Source organism: Melanotaenia boesemani, chromosome 7 (genome assembly GCF_017639745.1).
Source record: "Melanotaenia boesemani isolate fMelBoe1 chromosome 7, fMelBoe1.pri, whole genome shotgun sequence".
Taxonomy (NCBI): Eukaryota; Metazoa; Chordata; class Actinopteri; order Atheriniformes; family Melanotaeniidae; genus Melanotaenia; species Melanotaenia boesemani.
Genome location: NC_055688.1, coordinates 17,826,314 through 17,842,262, shown reverse-complemented (window position 1 = coordinate 17,842,262; position 15,949 = coordinate 17,826,314). Strand labels below are relative to the sequence as shown.

The following is a 15,949-nucleotide window of genomic DNA, read 5'->3' as shown; positions in this document are numbered from 1 at the left end:
GATGTATATTAACTGTTTATTTCTTCTAAATACCATTTCTTTAAGCATGGAAACTGAAAGCTAGCATGTTTACAAAGAACAAAGCCAAAAAGACTGTAAAATAAAGTCTTTTTTTCTGTGTGAATCATGTCCCTGAGAACAGATGACAAAGGTTCAGCTTGCATTGCCCTGTTAAGTGCGAACAGTATCCTCTAACAGAGGGAGCACTGTCACTAATTTGGTCCAAATGTAGCTCATTTCTGCAGAGGCTGGTGTTGTGTCTGCACACACTCTGCTTCAGCTGAGCTGCTGCAACCATCGAGATGAAACAGTTTTATTATGAGCCAAAGAGCAGAAGCCGCTCTTTGTCCTCCAGCCTCGTCTTCCAAATATCATCCACATGGCAACACTGGATTAATTAGCTTAGGCTGCATACTAGCACGAAGGTGTGTGTGAGAGAGGTTTCTCCTAATGACAACAGTACAATGAGTAGTAAAATTTACAGAATATGTTTGTAGCTTCAGATGAAGAAAATGTGAACAGGTGATAAATTGTGGGTACATACCTTCTCCCAGTGTACAATCTCCCACGCACCATTTCTCAGCACTATGGAGAAAAACAAGAGTGATTAGAGGGAAAGTTACAGCAAAAGCAAAACAAGAAATAAAAAACAATAGGAGATGAAACATAAACACAACTTCTGTTAGAAAGCAAATATTGTTATTAAGGTTTTACAGCCTTAATAAAAAAAATACAATTACATTTTTACTAGGCCTAACTTGCTTGATGGTGATGCAACACTCATGGACTACACTAAACATATTCAGTTTTATAGTAAATCTGGGAATTCTTGGGTTATACTTGAGGAGGAAAAGACTTTCAATACCTTGACATTCCTTTCTGTTGACAACACTGTCAGCGTTGTGACGTTTCTGTTAGAGAAGAAAATATTTTTTGGCTTAAATACATACTTTTATCTGATACGTATGAGTTAAGGCAAAGAAGTATGAGCACAAAGAACATCCTCTCTACCTGAGAACATAATACAAAAATGACTAAAACTAACTGGTCTCTGAATACACTGCCTCGTTGACTTTATAAATGTAATGAAGAAAGTGATGCTGCACAGGCCAGCTTGCTACACTGACAGTTACAGAGAGACGGACGTATCCAAGTCTACAGTTACAAGCTCAAGAAAGATTAGACTTTCACTGACTGGAGAGTGGGATATTAAACACCACATAAACGTTTCACTGCACGGAAGCTGTCTTATCAAAGCAGCACCATACTGTACAATCACAGTAGCATGTTTTGACAAGTGCTGTCCCAACAGTAGCCTAAAATCTTAGAAAATCTGATGCTTAACTCTGGCTAGTTATCACCTGACAGATGAACCAATTAAACAGGATTAAAGTGCTGATATAAAGACACATCACGTGGCATCCAAGGAGTCAAGAGTTCAGCTCCAGTTAAGCAATAATGCACACTGGCATGACTAGATTCAGATCCTTAGATTTATTGTTTAATTCATGAAATCAGTCTAATATATATTTGCTGGCTAAGAGGATTTGCTTCTTCTCTCCATTTTATTTGATGTTAACCTGAACATGTCTTTCACTGTCTAAAAAGACTAATAAATTTAGATGTCAGGCGCTGAATTACAATCAGAAAACACAATTAGCAGATTAATTTAGGAAAAAAATTATTATTTGCTACCACCGAAGAGCATGTCCTGATTGCACAGCATCTTTCTGAAAACCACACAAACTAGAGTGTGTGACCCGTACAAATCAGCACCATTACATCCCCTCATGTCCTGCTTGTTGGCTTAACAATTAGGCAATCAACTGTGACTTCTGCAGCTGATTCCAAGGGACAGCTTGTCAACTAGCATCATGCTGAGTAATAATGTGTTGCTGTATCCATCTCATTAAAATGATCACTGTGTTTTAAATTTGAGCTCCTGAGAGCAATGTCTGCTGTATTTGATTAGCAAGGAGTCGACATATCCACTCACATTTCTTCTAGAACCTGTTTACTAGAAGAGGAGATCTATTCTACTTTAGTCTAATTCAATTTAAAACTAATCCTGATAATTTGTCCACACTGTACGTTTCAGGGAACTTAAAAAAAAAAAAAGCCTATGAGCTGCTCCATGAGAAAAGAGCAATTCAAGATGAAGTGAGCTGAAACATCAGGATTAGCATCCTTACAGCGACAAAACATCTGCTCAATTATCCAGCTGCTATCAACTATGTCAAATTACAGCCTATGGTGTGTAGATGTCTGGAACAGCAAGACAAAATAATCAAAATCATTAATACACTTTTTTTTTCTAATTTAATGATCGTCTTTTTTGTAATATCTTTAGTAGTTATGTATTTTGACAATGGCTGACATGCAGCACCTGAACCAGGTTGGAATTAAACCACAATTGCTGCAGCAGGGACTCCACCTTGCAAAATGGTGCTTACTCTACCAGGTGAGTTACATTGTGCCCCCATAAAGCCCATTCTATGTAAATTCATTCCTTTCCTCAGTCATCCATCCTTCGTTTCTACACTAAAGTTAAATTAAATTTGATTTATTATCCCTGCAGCATGCCATCTCATGAATATGCTGGGGGCATTGCATGGCTTCGGCCTCTCCTGGGCTGCACTGTGCCCAGTAAAAGTATGCCAGTAGAGAGCTCCAGTAACGAAGCTCCATCAAGTGCTGCACAAGAGATATCAGTTAGTTTCATTCATCTTGACTATTAGGACTGATAGTACAGACCCTGCTCTGTCCTGAAATTTGTACGAAGAACAGAGCTGCATTTTTATGAATAACTCTGCAACTTTTGCTGCTTTTCTCTCCTTTCAAAATTGGCTGCGCCTGCCTCTGACGCTTCTCTCTTGTCCCAGCGGACTTGAAAAAAAGGAGATGCACTGTATTTAGATGATACGTGTAATCATAGTGCAGCAGAAGGCAAGTGGCACACAGAGGTTATGCGTAAGTACTGCAGCAAAAGGCCTCTGTAGACTTGAGACATACAGGGGAAATATAAAAGCAGTTCAAGACAAAATCAGCATCTGCGGTGCTACAGTCTTTAGTTTTTCAACTGTTTTCTTCTTTTAAGTTCAACTATAAAGGGTATAAAGAAACTTCAATAGTCTCTGGCAGGACCTCCCACACAACTATAAAATACTGTGGAGCTCAATTTCACGCTAATGTATTCACATTTTTGGGGATATTACAATTTAAAAGAAGGCTGAATGTCTCCAATGAAACGGCCTGAGTGTGCTGCAGAAGAGAGAAACAAAGAGAGGCACGTGCTGTACAGTGAATATCCGTTGTGCATGATTCATGAAGTAAGGGGTCGATGTTGCCCTGTCAGGTCAGCTTCTGAGGGACAGCACGGTACAGGGAACAGACGTGTGTGCAGGTGACCTTCAGCAATAAAGACAGAGTCATCACCACTCTGTTCCCATGTTTTTCACAACAGCCCAGGAGAAAAGTGCTGTGCTGGTCCCTTCAGCGCACGATAGAAGCTATAGTATAGAGTAACTGCCCAGCGGGACTTGCAAAGCGGATCGCATTGCAGGTTCACTGCAATACAGTAGAAAGCAACATTCTCTGACTTTGCTTAGACAGATTCGAGTAGATTATTCACCAACACCGGCAAACAAATATTTTTAATTCAAAATTAATGTAATTCTCACACACAAGAGGAAAAAAGAAGAATGAACCAGAAACAAAAGAATACTTTAATCAACCTTTTACAATGAATAACCTTTTTTTTTTTTTCAAGCATCTGTTTAACACTTGCTTGGGGGCAGACCGTTGCTTTGTTTTGTTAGTACTAACTGCTTTTGTGCATGAGCATTCAGTATCTAGGTTAATTGACTGAATGAGTACTCGGGTGCAGTAGGCACATCTGTGACCCCCCCATCCACCAAAAAAGAATGTGTATGTTTGCATGCCTGCATCTGATGCCATGACTTTATGTGGGGGAATTATGCTACTGCGGCACCACAAGGGGGACATATACAATATTTTAATATTATGGCTTATCAGTGTGTCATTGGTGTAATTATGTCTGTATCTATTATCTGCATTTATTAAAAGAATGTAAAGGTGGTTTTAAAAGCAAATGCAAAATTGGCCTTTAAAACTATGTTGACTGCCTTTTGGTAGCTGCTGACTGTGTGGTCATTGCAGTCATGGTGGTTTTGAAATGATATAAATTAACAGTGTTATCAACACTTTTGCAAACTATATGACCTGGCATAAATTCAAATCTAAAAAACAAGAAAAGTCTGGAAATAATCTATTACTTTCACTAAAAAACGAGAGACCAAACTGTTCCTTTTTAAATGTAATGCATGAACAAAGTAACCAACAACCTTGGTGAGTACTTTTCTTACCAGATCTTCTATTATCTCCTTGACAGCAGCCACAACAAGGATGAAGAGCAGCGGCACCAGTGTGGTCCAGCGACCAGTAGGAGACACATCTGGGATTTGCTGAAGACACAATATGTGGGCAAGTTAAGTCAAATCTTAGCAATGTTATTTTTTTCTGAAAAGCAGCTTCCAAACATGTTTGGAGGTTAAAGTAACACTGTACACCACAGTCCCATTCATACAGACAATTCATTTACTAACACCCAGTAAAAAGGTACACGGATGTGAGACTGTTAAAAAAAATTTTGTACAATATTGTAATTATTTTTTACTTGAGTTAAAATTAAGATCTTGACATTGTTTTCTACATTACAAGTGGAATCAGTGAAGGTGTTGTTCTGACAAAAAAACGCAAACGAAAACCCAACTGATGTGTTTCTGGGAAAGAATATTTACACTTACAATGTAGTGTATGGACGTTTTATGTTATGTTTAGTCCAAGAGAATCCCAGCCAGTCACAAGGAAAAAAATGAACGCCTGAAAATACAGTAGTTAACAGAGCAACCCAAGAGATATAAGATTTGGCTGCAAATATAAACTGCTGACTGACTTCTGCACTTTCTGATGGAAGCCTACAATACATGCATTTGCATACTTTCAACACAATCTAAACAAAAAGAAAGTCCATTCAACATTTAAATGTGGACATTTTAAAATCAGAACTGTAAGCTTTAAAAGGTTAAACAGCAGCATTACTGAGCCAGGACCAAAGGAAACAACCATTGTTACACTGCTGTAGGGAAACTTGGATGAAATAGATCTCATGTTGCTCCCATCTACATAGATGTTTTATTCAAGGTCGCAACATTGACAGAGCAGGTAATGAAGATTCACACTGGCTGGTTTTCAAAGGACACTGGATAGAGTCATTTCCCATCATCTGAGCTCTCATTAATGTAGGATAGTCTGTCAGCTCACATATAAAGACAAAGCTGAAGTCTGTGGAATCTGTTCTCCACTGGTAAGCTTTGAAAACCTGATTTCTGCTTCTTTAAATCATGTGATAATTGCCTGATTAAGCTTAAGGTTTAGCTGACTATCTGCAGGCAAGCAATTCTAAACTTCCATAGACATAAAGAGCCTTTGTTCTGCCATGTCTGGGATGTGTGGCTACTGTTGGGCTATAACCACAGGTGATTATCAGGAGAGTATAAAACAATCTGTCCATCAGAAAAAAATTTCAAATAAGATTTTACTATTAACTTGATTTCGCTGTTTGTAGATCCAACTTGCATGTCGTCCAACATTTAAAGCACAATGTTGTTTTAAAGTGTAGTCATTGGGTACAATGAGGGATCAAAAAACAGCCAGTAACACAGGAGCAGATATTTCAAATAAGAGATGTAATGTTAGTACTAGAGTATTGATCACGTAGGTAAAACTGGTTCCCTTTTCAAGTAAGCACACATGCAGTAGTATTATGTATTCAGGATATATATAAATTACTGGGTCTGAGTGTGTGTGAGCTCATCTATGTGCATATGAAATTACAGACATGACTTTCTGGACAGTGATGTCTAGGTCAAACAGTGGAAAAAAAACACATCAGCAACAGTAAATTTATGGCAACCTGGCCAAATTTACAAAAGCATCCAAAGCAACACATCTTACCTGCAAGAGTGCAATAAAGAGAAAGAAAGCATTTGCTGCCCTCCTGAATTGCGAGTAGAGGAATCGAGGAAGAAAGGTGAGGACATTATATTTGGCTGTGCTGAAGACCAAATCAAGCAGGGAACACGGCAATAAGTGGAGAAACAGGAGACAAAAATAAAGAAAAAGAGAAAAAGTAAGTCATTAAATGTGATAGTACGTCAACAGATAAAGCAAACCAAGTTACCGTTTCATTGCAGGGACTAATTCCCCCTCCTTTTATTGTGTTGTGTGTGTGCGAGTATGACAAACAGCAGTGACTTCTGAATTCTAACCATAAAGAATAATTAGAGGGACAACAGAAGCTGGCAGAGGGGAAGTAAAGCCTTCCTTTCAGATGTGAGCCATGTTGCACGTGCTGCTGTGGGATTGTTGGTGAGGAGCTTTCAACAGCCCCACAGTCAGGCCTTCAGTTGTTTGATTTACAGCAGCATTAAAGGGGGCAGTCAGAACAGCCACTTTGAAAGAAGATATGAACTATGTTGCATGCCAAGCCACTGGCAATGTTTTGGCATACTCACGCTTGAGCAAAAGCTTTCAGACAAATACAAGTATAATATCAGCATAACCTCAAACTCATCTAAAGGCAACCAAACATGTGGAGTTCAAAAACAGTAATGCTGCTAAACTCTTGTTATCACCTGAGGGAACAAAACTCACACCATTCAGGCTTCATGTTTAATGGCTACATACTCATAGCTCAACTTTATTGTTGAATTTTGGTGTAGAAATATCACCAATCACTAAATCTTTTTACTTCAAATTACCTCCAACTCCAATGATATGTCACAGGAGGAAATTAAAAGCAGACTAAAAGAGGTTTTTATGGATAAATAACTTCAGTTCCATGAATTTAGTGGCATTTGTGTATAGAATTATTTGAGTTTTACATTCTTTATTTTTCATGCATTCATGAAATAACTAATTCAACATAATCTGAACTTATGTACAACAATTCATAGAGCTCACCCTGTAACATTTACCTAACGATGGTCTATTTAAAGAAAAAAAAAGCATTGGAGGCACATGAATATTAGCCTTTTTCTGAATCTGGGAAGGTTCACTTAAAAAATAAGCACTGAGACATTTCCATGTAATGTGACAAACAAAAACATAACAAAAAGGAAGGACGGTTATGAGGAAACAAACGTCACAACTAAGATAATGCTAGATCCTGATCTAAGTTTTGATGTGTAAGCATCACAATGAGTCACTGACACCATAAAAAACAAGGACTTAGTAAGAGTTTAATCCTTAAATTAATTTGTGCATCATTTTCTGTGAAGCAAAGAAGGTTGCAATGGCTGTTAATTCATGTCTTAAATTGCAGCTGTTGTTTATGTCTCTTGCTCCGTCCAGTCTGTCTTGTGCTATAAACTCTCAAAAACCATGCAAACCGTGCCTATGTCTCAAGACTGTATGACTAGTACTGTCTTCATCAGCCTTTACTCATTGTCAAGTTTGGATTTTGTTAGAGACACTTCCTCATAAGATCCTCATAATAAACACACAAAAAGAGAAGTGTTGGGTTACCAGTCTCACTTCATTTATGTCTTCTGAGGAGTGGCTTTAATTTCCCAAACAATTGTCACTGTAGATAACTCAGCCATTGTCATTAAGTAAAAAGGCTAACAAACAGGTTGGGTGAATTATGTGGGCACAAGGAAATGAAGTAAAAATGTCTCTGAGTGCGTGACTCTGTATGCAAATCATATCCAGTGCTGTAGAAATTATTAAATGTTTTTTGGACAGTGGGGCTGCACAATACTGTGTATGCATACTTTATCATTAAAGCAACATAAAATGTGTAATGTGTAAAAGAAACACAGAAGCCTGGTTGGACTGGAATAAATGGCAGGCCTGTTATTACTATATATTTTGAACTGACATAGTAAGACAGGCCCAGGTCTATAAGTGATGGCTGCATAGAGGAAGTTGTTTTTTACAGCTATGTCATCATTGCCTGTTTTCCTAATAGCATGTAGCGCTATAATACAGAAGATCAGGTATTCTTTTCTTAATTAATTCAATAAAGAGTAAATTCATCTCATGTTCAGGATGACAGCTGAGTACATTTACTAAATTTCGAATAGATTATCCAAAGCCCATAACACCATCACAAGTGCTTTCACATGTTCAAAAAGGTGACTGTACTGGGTATTAAACACATAAGTGCTAATGCATACCACCAGTCTGTTACTTGGACATAGATATGGTGGCAGGAAAGTTCTGATGCTCACTGCCTGAAAGCCATAGCTTCGTCATTGCTCTCGTCCAATACATTCTTTTACATCTTTTTCTTGCTGTTGACTGCTTATTTTCTTGCCTCCAGAATGTAAACTGCGAAACATACCATTTTTTAACCTGTAGTTACTTGTACATCAGTGAATTACTTCCACTGCTGATGCAGGGCAAGATAACTATCCTTAATCGACAATTATAGATCTTGTCTTTTATTTCCTGTCGGCACACTCACAATAAATAAAAAATGAAACAAGAGAACCACTTTATCCAGAACTTCCTAGTTCTAGCAGATAGCATATAGAAAAACATATCGGTTTGGTTTATATGGAGGAATTTCCCATGTATTACTGTTTTTACATAATCTTATGATCTAACACTCTCCAAATAATTTGATATTATGTCCTAAAACTGTAGAACTGAAAATGGATGCACTTTTGTTTTACAACTGCACATAATATGACATACTACTCTCCGTCCTTCAACTGTTAGACATATCATATCTCTTCTAACATAACAATGTCAAAAACAGAGACAAAAAAAAGGTCAAACAACTGATGAGAGAATGATTATCTTTGAAAAAAAATTAATTTTGTTCAGCACATCACGTTTCTATTTTAGAAGCTAATATACATTTTAACTATATGAAGAACAGTTGTGTGTTTGTTTCCCACTTAACATGATTGATAACACAGTTTTGCTTGGAAGGCAACCATCCAATGCACTGGACAGTTTGTCTGACTTGATTTACTGTCGATAATTTGTCTTAAAATATTGATGTGCTTCTGTTTCAGAGCTCATGGGACTCTTTCATGTGCTGTGTTGCTGCATAGTTACTATACTCATTTGTAGGAATTGTGAGAGCAGCAGCCCATTTATTTTAACAGTCCATCTCATCATTACAGCCATTCTTTAAATCCGACTTTCCCCTCATGTCCATCAGCACACAGAGAAAACCTTATTGCCATTGTTGGGGGGGAAGCAACGATCTCTTTTATGTCAGCAATAAAAACATGATTTCTCCCTTCCTGATGCTGCCAAGTAGTTTCCTGATAAACATCTGCCTACTATAGGCCAGAAAGTGTACCCAAAAGATATAATTACATTAACCAATGTCACCATTTTTGCAGATTAGAAGCCTGTTGTCTATAAATTTTACCTGAAACAGCTCTCTCTTGAAAATGAGACATTGGTTCTAAATGGGATCACCTGCATAAATAAAGCTTAAATTAAAAATAAATGAATAAAAAAAGGGAATATTATCTATATTATATTTAAAGGTCAGTAATATAACAGTACATGTGTCATTTCTATGGAATGATTAAAGAGTTAGATAAATTGGAAGTTGGAGCAGTAATATATAGTACTGTGCAAAATTCTTAAGCAACTTCTCCTTTCTCAATATTTTACTTTCAATAAGCCAGACTGCTGGCAACCATTTAAAAGTGGTCTTGAATAATAGTTGACCAAGCACATTTGCTGTGTCGTCACCCAACGATCATTTTTAGAGAAATGTGTTTTTTTTTTATTGTAAAGCAACTTAACACTGACATACCATTCATTTAAGAATAAGAAAGGAGCACTTTCATGGAAGGTGTTCAGAAGTGTGTTAAATGAACCGTACTGTCTTTTTGCTAAACAAACAGCACAGACAGCTTTAACGTACTTTATGATTATCTTAAAATGTGCTATATAAATAAATATTAACTTACTTACTTATACGTACTGCACAGAACAGCACACATCCCTTTATAAGTGCACATCTGTCTGTTTAACTGTAACTATGCATTGAAGCTGCAGTGCAACAGACATGCTGGATATCACATGCACAGCTTGGTATTTGACACTGGTATGGAGTTTTAGAAAGGCACTCAGATCTTAGGTAAAAATCTACCCATTGGAGGAATGTGTGTAACACTCAATGAAATGTGTAGCCGATTTTGTTGTTAGGTAAGGCCAATGGCGATACACAACCAAGACAATTATAGCATTTTTTTTGTGTACATGGGTCATTGTGCATTTCTTCCCATGACTGTGTTCATTCATAATTCAATTGTCCAATGCTTTCCACACAAGCAGGATTGAAAGGATGCTCAGCAGTTAGATGATTTGCAGAGCCACTCTTGTTTGCCAAAGGACAGACTGTCAACGTCTCTGTGATTAATCATCTTTACAGTACAACCAGATCTCCCACCAACCAGTCTAGCCGAATAAACAATCCACAGCAGCTCTTGCACAAAACAGCACAACTACGATGCCTGTCATTTAGGACATACAACAGTGGGTAGACAAAGAACACGTGCCAGTATTTTCTATCTGACTGTAAGATTAGATTCATTATTTATCAGAGACCCTGCCCCTGTGAGAGTCTCTGTAGGTCACTTTAAGAGGGCAACGAGTCCTGTTGAACAAACTGGATCTTCAAAGCAGGCAACAGTCTGATACTTCAAAGCCTGAGCCAAATATTCGGCCATGATTTGGTATTCAACACCACAAAAAATAATATATAAAGAAAAAAAAAAGATTTCAACAAAAGCTAATTCATCATCATCATCAATTCATACTTCACCACTAACATCAAGCATTATTCACTTCACTGACTATATAACAACTATATGTTAACAATGCATTTCCTGAGGTGTGACAATCTTAGAAAACAACTAAATAAGGTAAACGTCACCTATTTTTTATTTTTTTTTACACTTGAGCAATTTAAAGGAGAAAAACAATAATACATACTCTTCGCATTTCTGTGCTATTTGAATCATTAATTTGTCCCACTAATACATGAAACTGACCTAATCAAATGCAATAACCTAGTGCAAGGCTTTGTTTTTTCTTAATGTACTATTCCTGCTCAGTTTACATGTGTTTCTATGCAAGTGCTTACTGTACATATCTGAGGTTGCTCATGCAGCAGGAATGCTAATAGTAATAATCCTTGACGGCTTGCCTGAACAATCCTGACCTTTAATGCAAAAATGTTGCACTCCTCCAAGAGACAAACTTGTCTCAACTGGATAAAAAGGTTGCTCTGGAACATCTGCAATAATGCAGAGCAGGTGATCCAAATACTGTAGGTATTTATTAAATAATATAGAGCTAAGAATTCATTTTGGCTGAATGTGCAAATGTGATGGGTTCAGACATTGTGCATGTATTCAAAAGTCACTGCAACAAGGTTGAAAACATTTATAGCTGAAACACCCTATAGGAGAGGAAGCACTCAAAGTATCAGGTAATTCCTAGTGTATGAGAATTTCTCCTAAAATGTATGTTGGAGAATAACTTCCAAAACTCAAAATGCCCCCAAGACTGAGAAATTCTTACAATGCTGTCATTTCAGTAGAGTCTGAGCAGTCAGTGCTTGCCTTAATTTGACCGTTTTGCTTGTGGCTTTGAAGGTTAATGCATGTTACACTGCAAGCCACTATGAAAAGCTTTTAAGGCCCCAGGATTGCAAATTCCAAGTCAAAAACAGCAACAATTCATTGGAAAGGAAAATCCTTTAGAGAATACAACTTTAAGTATGAAAACCAGCAGATTTAATCTTAAGAAGCATCGCTCTGAAAAGGAAACACTAGGGTTTGTCCTTGTTAGCTGTACAGAGATCTCACTGTGTAAGAATTCTGTTGTACATCTCACAGCACATATCTGGCCAACTGCTGCTTCCTGAGATCAGCGAAGAACAATGCTGATTTTGTCAGTTGTTCTTCTTAGCATCTACAATCACAGCATTGTAAGTGGGTGTCATCTTGTCTCCCAGCAGAAAAACTGCCCAGTGCACAAATTCCATGTCGGTGCAAGTAGTTGATCTGGTAGAGTTTTTAAACACTATATAAACTTAATCCTTAAAAAACATAAAAAGAGAGGGAAAAAAAGAACTCTCACAAATTCATCAGTTCAGAATCTGTACTGATATTTCTCATCAAATTCAGGACATTTTATAAATGATCTCCTTACGTGATTCGATTGCTGCAAAACTTTGAGAACTGTGGCTGGTTGAGGTATATCAGTCGGGCATCTTCTTGATCAGCCAACGATGTCTTCTCTGATGTATCCTCTGTCTTTTCATATCCTGCAGCATGCAAGAAAAGACATTGAAGTTTAAAGTTAAAAAAAAATTACACTGCCTTGAGCACAAACACAAGTAAGATAAAAAGGTGTTTTGAAGTCTTGTATCTTGTATCTAAAGGTATCCAAATCAATCTTTGGAGTTTGGAAGAGATAATTCAGTAACTCTTGCATTGATGAGAGTTTAGCTCACTTTTAATGCTTTGGAAGCCTTAGTTAAAAAGCATATGACTTATTCAGATACATTTAGAACAAAACAACATACAAAATTAAAGTTTGTATGAACATAGCTATGCTACAGAATAAAGAAAGAAGAAAAACTACACCAAAAAAACTGACAATAAATGTTTGTAGTTCTATGCATTTAAACACTTGCATATAAGTTGCTGCCCAATAACTATTCCATGAATTTGTTGCTGGAAGTGGATGATTAAAGCTTGGAATTTCCTATGCAGAATAACATCCTGCAAGCAAGAGTCTACAGAACTTATCTGCAGATCAGCTACTGTAGACTGGTGTCTAGACACCACAACAAGACAGATACTGAGAATTTATTCATTCTTATGTTGGTCTTAATTTCTTTTACTCAATTTTAAATCAAATTGTAAATAAAAGTAGGATTGGCAAAAGCAACCATTCTGTGCTGAAAAACCGTCTGCATGGGTGGATAAAACTTTCTCAATCTCCTCCATCTCTGGAAACACAAGGCACTGCTCTGCACCCACTGAGTTCAAAAAGTGGGATGGAGCTCGGCTGGCTGAATCAACATCAGTTTGGCATGAACAGAGCCGCATGTGGGTCTCAGAGATGCTTATGTATGCAACGCATTATGCTAATTATTTTTGATTCACAAGGGACCAATCGAAATTTTGCACATTTCTTTCTCAGCCCCTAAGCACGGTTTCGCAGCACAGTGCAGTTAGGCCATTCAGGTGCAGGATGAAGAAATGGTGCTGCATCATGCATTCAAAACCCTAAGACTCATGCTTGAAACTGCTTGGCGCAGAAAAGAATGGTAATTATGACTAGCAAAGTTAGTACAAATGTAAACTCTGAATGAGGAAGTATCATACCTTACCGGTGCAAACTGAAACACAAGGTTTGGTCCAACATATTTGTGCAGCATTACTTCTTTCTCCTTATACCCCTTATATACAGAAAGCATTTCCCCCACACAACTGAATTTAGATGATCCCATGAAATTTCATGCTTAACCTTAAGTTGAGATTTAAAAAGAAAAATACCATTTACCAAAAGAAAAAAAAAACAAAAAAACATAGCACCTAGAAGTTCTTATTTTGAAGACACTCCATATCTTCAAGACGTAATCTTTTTAGGCAAAAGTGTTTATCTGCTGTTTTTCAGCATTTTCAGACATTTTATTAAACAAATAACTGACTAATTAGTAATAAAATTCATATTTAGCCTGGTTTACAGCTGCCCTTCTATAGTAACAGCAGTTCATGTATCGCATTAACTTAATGCACACAGACTGAAAAACACTTCTATAAACCTACAATTAAACCTAAAATTGAGATTTCACAGGGATTATTTAGTCTTTTTTTGTTTTTTCTTGGGGTTCATGCTTCTCTATGCTTATGTTTTAAATGATACGTCTAGATTATTGCCTGATGCACTGCCAAGAGAGCAACAGTGCAAAACTCTAAAGTCAACAAGTGACTATCATGTTGCATACATGTGATCCAGAGGTTGCTGCATGGCCTTTGGTAACCTGTAATGGTTGTTGTATTAGGCAATACAAAGTAAAGCAGAAAAAACATAGCTTCCACAATTACAAACATAGTAAACCACACTGTTAAAACATCAAGGAGGCTACTCATGAGGGAAAGATGGCTTCTTGAACCATCAACTACAAAATTGCAAAGATATGGGATACTGTAACCGGAGACGCAGCAGGATATAGCCCAGCTGCAACCCTAGCCCAGGTATGCCGTATTTATTTCATGTCATGTCAAGAAAACAAAGTAGAGGACTGACAGTCTTCAAAGTCAAGCTTGCCACTTTCACTGCTCTTTGCTTTCTTTTTCTCACTTTACAGTTACCACTGTCTTACTCACGTTACACAAACCACAAACCTTAAATTACAGCTCTTGTTGTTTTAATGATCCACTTGGCTTTGCATAAAGGATTACTGAGGAGTAACTGCCAAACATCTTCACCTTATAGTTTCTCTCATCATGTGCTCTGGAGCTAAAAATAAGTAACCCCCCCCCCCCCATGGTCATTTGGGGGAAACACAGGTTGCTTATCCTGACCCTGTTATGCAAAATGTCAGATCAGCTGTGGTTTATTGGATTAGCGTGGTGGCAAAATGATGAATTTACACAGCAACTGGAGAATTAAGACCACTGCATATTACTTGGGAGGGAAACATTCCTGTTCAACAGAAGCCATTTAGACACTGTGTACACAATATGAAGTAGTTGACAACTGATCAGAGTTCAGTTTAAAAAAAAATCTCAAATACTTATCGATACTAAAAATTTTGTGTGTAGTCAGATATTTATTAGCATGGGTATTGCTACTTATATGCCACTTTGGCATCTGCTGGTTCATGGAAAGGACCAGCCGCCTCTACCCGTTTTCAACAGGCATTGCAGTGGGCAGCCCCTCCCCCTACAGCACCTACCTGGTGGGCCCGCTGTTTACAGTGTTGTCAACTTTGCGATATATTTAGCGAGTTTTCGGACTTCTCCAGCAACTCTTTAAAAAAAGACAAAAAAAGCATTTTCTGGTATCATCAGAGACTGACATGACTTCTCAATGAGCACCGGCCGCCACAGGCCCCTCCCCCACCCAAAAGCGCTTACAAGAGGCTTGGTCCTCGCACGCTGCTACCCAGCTGCAGCCAGAGCGGAGATGTTCGCCTTTGCTTCATAACCAGACTTAAAAATAATCGCACGAAGCTGCCACTGACTGATCCCGCTCTGGCTTTCAGTCAGATTTGAATCCTATTAACGTAGACTATAGACAAAAACATTTAAAGTTAATATTTTAAATGTTTGTAATGAATTTTTTTCAAAAAACTAGACCATATTAGCTAGCTTATTTGTTCTATTGTTTACTTGATTTGTTCCCAAGTCGTGTGAAAAAAAGGAATTTACAGCAGTGGTTGAAGTTTATCTAGTTTAGTATTTTTTGCACTACAAGGATCAAACAGTCAGAGACTATCTTTGCACAAGCTAACAGAGCTTTAAAATAATGCATTTATTTCACAATTTTAACGTCTTCTCCTATATAGTCAGAAACAGAAAAATATTATAAAGCCTAAGCAGCAAAGTCTCATCACGACATTGCATAATATTCTTGAAGAGTTGATCCCCTAATCCTACACAGCCTTTTTGGTTTAATGGCTTTTCCTCGAGGAGGTAACCTAACCTGTTTAGTTGTTTGTCAGAGGGCCTATCCTCCTCTTCCCAAAATTAACAGAATTTGGAGCCAAAAGTACCCCCAGGTAACACAGTGATGACAGGTGGTTAGCAAAGAATAACAGCACTGAGTAAAGGTGAAGGAAAGGACACTGACTCAAAGGGGGGTT

At 37.6% G+C, this 15,949-nt stretch overlaps 1 protein-coding gene across 7 annotated transcripts in view; it reads right to left on the bottom strand.

Annotated features, from left to right (window-relative positions):
* The window catches only part of atp8a1 (ATPase phospholipid transporting 8A1), a 95,050-nt gene that overhangs the window by 65,976 nt on the left and 13,125 nt on the right, over positions 1-15,949 (bottom strand). For all 7 annotated transcript variants that reach the window (XM_041989935.1, XM_041989938.1, XM_041989941.1 and 4 more), the window contains 5 exons: positions 12,280-12,394; positions 6,037-6,136; positions 4,386-4,484; positions 866-911; positions 545-585 (listed from right to left, as the gene is read on the bottom strand). In XM_041989935.1, the coding sequence (XP_041845869.1) occupies positions 545-585; positions 866-911; positions 4,386-4,484; positions 6,037-6,136; positions 12,280-12,394 (401 nt within the window). The remainder of the gene's footprint in view (positions 1-544; positions 586-865; positions 912-4,385; positions 4,485-6,036; positions 6,137-12,279; positions 12,395-15,949) is intronic.